This window comes from Hippocampus comes, unplaced genomic scaffold (assembly GCF_001891065.2).
Source record: "Hippocampus comes isolate QL1 unplaced genomic scaffold, H_comes_QL1_v1.1 scaffold56, whole genome shotgun sequence".
Lineage (NCBI taxonomy): Eukaryota > Metazoa > Chordata > Actinopteri > Syngnathiformes > Syngnathidae > Hippocampus > Hippocampus comes.
Window position 1 is genome coordinate 660,105 of NW_017842056.1, and position 7,690 is coordinate 667,794.

Here is a 7,690-nt window from a genome sequence, read left to right on the forward strand (position 1 = left end):
GTCGATGAGGGGGCTTAGTCACGAGGCGCTATGCAGTGAAAGCATCACCGCAACTTTCATTTCTATCACGCTAGGTGGCCGTTCTCACGACTAACTATATTATCATTGTTTGACATCGTTTAAATTGAACAAGTGAGAAATGTGCGGGTAACAAGTGTCCCTTTTAAAAGGGTAAACTCATACACAGATCCTTTGTGCTCTCACTCCATGTTGATTCAAATTTTTGAAATGACATTCTCTCAGACAAGCAAATTTTCTAGAAATTCTTCATTGGAGACGTAGACGGAAGCAACTGAAGAATATCATCACGATCATAATCAAGGAGGAGCGAGCGGAAGGCAACGACACCTGACGATGACACTTTCCAACTTTGGCACTCGGGAGGGGCGGCGCGGGAAGGCTTTTTTTTGCTGGCCAGCGGCGACATCTACCGGTGACAGCTATGTATTGGAACAACTTGCCACGCCGAGTGCTCTGCTGCCAATTTTTTTCGAGAGAGTTGAATTTTTGAGCGAAATTTAAGGACGAACGCACAATGCATCAAGAAACAGATGACATTTTGGATGCGCATCTCCTAACTGTTTAGTCTTTCCATACTTTTAAACACAATTTCTGTTGTCTCAGAGAGCTGACAAAAAAAAAAAAAAAGATGGTTTTGAATTTTGTCTATTTGGCTCCTTGTTTGCATTCAAAAGTTGAGAGAAGGTGAAATTAAATTCACCCGTAAAGGTTATCGTAGGTTCATCTTGGTTTTATCCGAAGGCCAAATATCCAACGCGTTTGGTTCGGACAGTTGGCTAACCGTATATCTTTCCAATGCCACGTCAAATCCATCACCTCATCGGCCTTCTTCCACCTCGGGGGGAAAAAAAATCAAACTCACTGTCGCCAAGACACTTAACCACTCCGTAATTGTGCTCTGGACTAGTGCACTTAAGTCCGATACAAGGTACCTCACAAAGTCCTGGACAAAACTCCACCACCACCCCGTCATGCACCTTCAAGGCTTCCCAGAAAGTCTTCAAAAGGCTCCTCTTCAACTACAGATTTAAGTTGTGATCAAGGCGCTTCCTGGAGTAGACTACAAGATTGCGAACGAGGGCGTTAAGGTTCTAGAGGTGCGACAGGTTGAGTTGCTGTACAAAAGGTTCTGGTGGTGATCAAGAACGTTTTGGCGGTCCACGGCAAGAATGTGACTGTGGGTTTTAATAAGGTTCGACATGTCTGTCTACAAGTCTGAATAGCCTACACAAGGTCCTGGTGATTATCAAAAAGGTTCTACTTGTCCCCCTACAAGTGTACGAATGTGGCTATGAACAAAGTTGTACAGGTTCTACAAGGCTCGATGTCTCTAACGAAGATTCTAGTGGTGATCAGAAGTCAAGCCTCTCCTTTCCGAAGAACACTTTGAAACAGTCATTCATGCCTTTCGTCACCTCTCGGCCGGATTACTGTAATGCACTTGACTTTGGAGTCAGCCAATCCTCCATGAAGCATCTCCAGTTGCTCCAGAATGCCGCTGTTCGCCTCGTCACTGGTCCTCGTAAGAAGGGGCAAATTACTCCTACTCTGGCCTCCCTTCACTGGTTCATTTTAGAGTTCTTTTGAATATCCTATCATTTGTTTTCCAATCTTGATATGACCTCTGTGAGCTCCTACGCCCCTGCTGACCAGACGCTACTGGAGCTACCGAGGACTCAGCTCAAAGACTTTTCCGTAGGCGCTTCCTCTCTTTGGACTGACCTCCCGCTGAACGTTGGGCAAGCCATCCATCTTTAAAACTCGTCTTCAAACTCATTTTTATTCTTTAGCTCAGCATGAGGTTTGATTTTTAGCTTGACTTGTTTTTGTGCTTCCGAGTGTCTTGGATCTGAATTGATTGGGTTATTGTTTGTTGTATCAATTACTTTTTGCTCCATGTGCAGCACTTTGTACACCGTGGTGGTTGTTTTCAAGTGCTCCAGAAATACAATTGTACACTTAAAAAAAAGTTTACTCGGGTCCCTTGAAAGGAGCTGTATTCATCTAAGCTATTAGAATATATATCTTTTTTTATTCTTATCGCGATTACTCAAGGAGTGATTGACGTTGAATCAACTAACCAGTAAAGCGTCTCATCTATTGCTGACCAGAGAGGTGTGCAGGCGACAACAAACGGCCGATGTTCATGGTATCCAAGCGCGTTGCCAACGCTGCGCGCCCCAGGCGACGCGGCTCTATTTTTACACGCCGAGGGTTCACTCGGGGTCGCTCTCACACAAAGGATAAAAGTCACACCTCTCATTCCCTCACCGAGCAAATCCAACAGAAGCGCTCGCACATGGGGGTGGGGAGGGGGGGGGGATGAGCCTTGTCGACCGCATGGTGGCATAAACGGAAAGTGAGACTCTGTTTTGCAGGGGGACAGAATATGGAAAATTGAATTTTGAATTTTCATCAGCAATTTCCCGCAGCTTGTTTATTACGGTTTGTTATGCCGTTCCTAATGTTTTGGCTAGCGTTCCTAAGAGAGAGGTTTAAAATATTGATGTTGTGGTTTTTCAAAAACATGTTTCTCGGACCTCATAGCACATTGGTGGGATAACGTACCATTTTCAAATCGACAGGTTAACAATAGCACAGCGTTCTTTGACGTATAATACAATAGCCTATCTTGGAGCGGACAAATCGACCAATAAGAAGAAGAAGAAGAAGAAGAAGAATCCCACAATTTCTGATTATATCTACACTGAAGGTGTGCCTTTTGGGACAGATTCTCACCCTCCGGTTGGGTCAAAATGGCGCCATTCGCTTCCTAACTGGAAGACAGAAGAGGGAGCACAGCTCTGATTCTGGCCTTCCACCCCCTGGCTGCCTGTGCACTCAAAGAGTTCATTTTAAGCTTGATTTGTTTTCTTATCTTAAAATGGTTTTTCCCCGCCTTACGTCTTTGAACTGTTCCTTCCATAGAGTCCAGTTTTGACCTCCTCAAACACATTTATATTCCTTGGCGTTTAACACAGCATGGACTTGAGTTTGTTTTTGACTCTGCTGCTTTTTATGTGCAACATTTTAGTTTGGCCGTGGTTGTCTTTAAAATGGGTCTATGAAATACCTTCCAAAGCTTACGTCAATTAAAAAAAAAAAAAAAAAAAAAAGAGAGCGCAAAAACATAAACCGCATCACTCAACGATCAAGTGTTTTTGTGCTGCGCCGTGATTAGCCAGTCTGCGTTTCTGGGGGTGTGGCTCACTGAATGGACGCATGCTAAACAATTCTTCAGCGTATCCTTCTTTTACAGTAACTGACAAATATTCATTTGTGACGACGATTGTGCTCTTTTCCACATGATCGGACCGCTGCGCAGTATGGATGATTGTTCTTCCGACGAATGAAACGCCATTTTGGAATCCTCGACAAACTTTAAAAACTCAACAATATTTGCTGAGTGTGTGTCTCCTTTTGGAAATGTGCACATGTACATGTATTTCAGGGATCCTCAACACGATGCCCCAAAACTCGCTCAGTAGCTTCATCTGGAGAAAAAAAAACTAATAATAAAAAAAAATAAAATAAAACTTCCTGGAATCAGTTTCACCAATTGAATTGAAATGGGGCGGACATGTCAATCAAAACGAGACGTATCATCGTCTCAAGGACGTCTTCCTGGAATTGAACGGGACGGTGGCCATTTTGGTTTGAGGCAACCTTTTTTTTTTTTTTTTTTTTTTCAATTCCAGGGCTCGTACTTGGGCAAACCCCACCGAGGTTAATTCACCCACATCATCTCGAATTGAAGCAAACAGAGGATACGCTAAATTGCCTCCATTTTTGGCGAAGGCCTTCTCATGCAGGTCCGAGTCGAAGTTTGATGATCATTCGGAGGATTGGCCGTGATAAAGGGGGTTTGGGTGTGCCCCTTCATTGCTGCTTATAGCTTCAATTTGTATTTATATTCGGAACATAAAGCCAGTGAGCAATGGACATTTCTGGACCTGATCCACCGAATGGGTAATGATGGGGAAAAAAAAAAAAAAAGACATAAAATCGGAAGGAACCTCTTGGCGAAGTGCAACGAGCTTGCCGCATTATAGCTCAGACTCCGGCGAGCCGATGTTCTGGTAGCCCGTCTTGGTGCCGGTGCCGTAGTTGGTATTGGTCATCTCCTGCGTGCCGCCGGGCCCCAGGTAGGCGCGGTGGGCGGGCATGGGGGAGGGCGCCGGGCGTGGGGTCTTGCCGAGGATGAAGCGTTGCTCGTCCTGCTCCTCCAAGTTGGACATGTCCTTCATCATGCCTTTGCGGTAGGACGCCGACAGCTTGTTGGAACCGTCCGACAGCAGGTTGAAGTGACGGGCCACGAAGACCAGCGGCAGGGGCAACATGGCCACCACGATGAGGGAGTAGGCCATGGCTGAAGCCCACGGAGGGTAGCTGTGGAAACGCTCGGAGCCCTGAAGAGGTGGGGACAAAACAGAGGGAGCTGCTCAGCGGGAGAAAGAAGAAGTCAAAGGAGCGCCTCTGATTCACGACTGACCCACACATATACCGTATTGGCCCGAATATAAGATGGCCCTGATTATAAGACGACCCCCTCTTTTTCAAGACTCAAGTTTGAAAAAAGACTTTTTGAACACCAAATTAATTTTTATACAGAAAATAATTACAGTACATCTGAAACAAATGATTAGAACAATATTTGAGAGAAAAAGCACGTTATTTTGCCTCATACAAATTTTAATATCTGAACATTTAAATATGTAAACTAAAGTGCAATCACATTCGTGAATAAATGGCTTCTGGTTTTTGAAATGTAAATTACATCATAACTTCTCCTCAGCTGGCGGTTAACCTGGCCAATCTTCGACCCACTTTTCTCCAGATTGTCGCTACGTTTCTCCATTTTCTGTTATCTCTTCTATTATTTTCTTCTCTTCTTTCTGACTGCTATTTTCTTATTTTTCTTCTTCGTGCTACCGCTATTTTTATTTTTATTCTTCGTAACAGGGGTTCGCTTTGGCCTGGAGAGTCAAGTGCAGCATTCGCTTCAATGATATCTGGCGCCATCTCGCGTCGTGAATGGGTATAACGTCTAGACCCCGAATATAAGACGACCCCCACTTTTTCAGTCTTATTTCAATGCAAAAAACATCGTCTTATATTTGGGCCAATATGGCATATACATTCGAACCTTGTTACAACGTACCTCGACAGACAGAACGAATCTGTACTAAATAACGGTAGTTTGTCGTCACCATTTCCGATAAAATGGCCGCCAAACACGCCCGCCTCCCTTTTTGAGGGAAACTGTCCTGGACGAAATGGGACGCTTTTGTTTGCAATTCGAGCACATACCTCGGACTCCACCCAGGCGTTGTAGCCCGCGGGGCTGATGACCATCTCGATGACGGTCGCCACGATGAGCAGCACCAGAACGGCTGGTGACACGTACCTCCACATGTAGTAGTAGAAGGAGTACGGCCGGAAGCCCAGCATGTCCTCCAGGTCCTGCATAAACCTGCGAGAGGGAAGCAAGTGGCTGGGAAAGGCGGCGACAGAGCGACGGGGCTGCTGACGGTAAGTTGGCATCATACAGGCTGAAATGTGCGCCAACAGAAAGGGAATTCATATCGTTCATATTTTAATTTGAATAGCTGAACTTGAATTGAAAAACTGAATCGGGATTGTACAATTTCAGCTTTGATTGATTAGTTTGGAACTGAAGTCCAATCAGGGCGGCGCGGTGGAAAATGTCATGATTCGGTTTGGGGCCAACAGGTGGCAGTGTAGGGCTGCAGCTGCACACCTGTTGGTCATTAGGTAATTAGTGCTTTAAAAGGACTCCCAGCCGACTACTCATGGTCGGGTTATTGTTGCTGTTGCTGTTTGCTACTGTCATGTTTGTTTGTTGCCGTTTGTCTGCTACTGTCAGGTTTGTTTCGGTCATGTTTTGGTCACAGTTCTGTTCTAGCTTCAGTTGTGCTTTTTGTTTGCTACTTTGGACTATGTTTGTTTTGGATTTAGTTTTCTCTGTTTTAATACACTTCATCAAGTACACCCTGCTCCTTCCTCCTGCCTGCTTTTTGGGGTCCAGCACCACCTCGCAACGTGACAGAAAACAGGTCAGTACGTCGGCGTCACCGGGCAGAGGTGCATGGTTCGATTCTGGCCCAGCCATCCCCATGTGGGGCTTGAATGTTCTGTTTGGGTTTTCTCCGGGTACTCCGGTTTCCTCCCACATTCCAAAAACATCCATGGCAGGCTAATAGAACACTTTCAATGGTCCAGAGGTGTGATTGTGTGCATGAAGGGTTGTTTGTGTCCACTGCGATTGGCTGGCAACCAGTTGAGGGTGTCCTTCGCCTACTGCCCGATGACAGCTGGGACAGGCTCCGGCACACCCGCGTCGCTGGTGAGGAGAAGTGATTCAGATCACGGATGGATGATGGATGAAGTCCAATAACCTTGAACCTGAACTGAAAATGATGAAATGTGTTTCATTTTCTCAAAAACTGTATTTGACCATCATTGAAAATTCATCCTTCCATCCATTATTTGAAACCGCTTCTCCTCAGGGGGGTCGGAGCCTATCTCAGCCATCTTCGGGCCTTAGGCGGGGAACACCCTCAATTGGTTGCCAGTGTGTTTCCCATTGAAAATTCAATATTGTGTATTTTCATATTTCCAAATAGAAATTCAGCTCTGCGCATCACAAATTCAGTTCTTTTGACAAACATCCGCGCACATTTCAGGAAGATCAATCAACTGCGGTCCGCAGATCGCCTTTCCGGAATATCATTCCAATGTTGGGCACCTTTTGGTTCCGTATATCCAGGCCACCGAGATGTTCTCCAGGATCACCACCACCGTGAGCGGCAAGCCGGCAGAGTAGTCGTCAAACATGGTGACAAAGTAGTTGCCTGAGCGCTGCACAAAGAGCAGCCCCAACAGGAAGGCGATGATGCAGCAAGCCACTGAGGGAAGCAAAACGGGCGCTCAGAACTCGCACCGACGTCAAGTCGCCGAAGCGAAAGGAAGGAAAAACTCACCGCACAGGATCTCTTTGCGAATCTTGAAGGCATCGAGGATGGGCGTGGTGATGCCCGTCATGGTCCCGATCATGCTGCCCAGGCCCAGATTGATGAGCATGAAGAAGAACATGACCGACCAGAAGGGACTGGCCGGGAAGTGCGTCATAGCTTCGGTGAAGGCGATGAAGGCCAAACCAGTTCCCTGCACCGCCTGCACAATGACGATGATGACGTCGTCAACTGCTCCCGGACAGAGGTGTCCAAACGACGGATTGGGGGCCGTTTGCGATCCCACAGCCTGTTTTTGTTAGCCGCCTGCAGCTTATATTCAAAATCATTTCGGGTGCGACACCCAAATTAACAACGACGACTCCCACAAAATACATTTGCTTCCCTACATATGCAAAGAAACTATTTACGAGTGAAAGAGAAACAACATATCAACAGACACTCATGAATAAATCAAAATCAGGGCCAGGGGTGGATCTATCCTTCCGGGACATGGGGTTGCGGACCACCCGAAAATCATGAAAAATATCAAATTGTTTGCCTTAACGCCACAAACAGGTGTTAAAAATAACTCCAACAAGAACAAAAACGTGACAATGGGGGTGGGGGTATTCTCCCATCTGCGGCCCCTTCTCAAGGTTTTTCCGCAGATGGGGCTTTTTGGGGGGCGTTTT

General features: G+C 46.0%; 1 protein-coding gene across 1 annotated transcript in view; it reads right to left on the minus strand.

Annotated features, from left to right (window-relative positions):
• Positions 1-3,675: 3,675 nt before the first annotated feature.
• LOC109510498 (sodium-dependent neutral amino acid transporter SLC6A17) overlaps positions 3,676-7,690 on the minus strand; it is a 14,611-nt gene continuing 10,596 nt past the window's right edge. Inside the window, exon 9 of the mRNA XM_019860844.1 lies at positions 3,676-4,430. Within this exon, the coding sequence (XP_019716403.1) occupies positions 4,068-4,430 (363 nt within the window). The 3' untranslated portion in view covers positions 3,676-4,067. The remainder of the gene's footprint in view (positions 4,431-7,690) is intronic.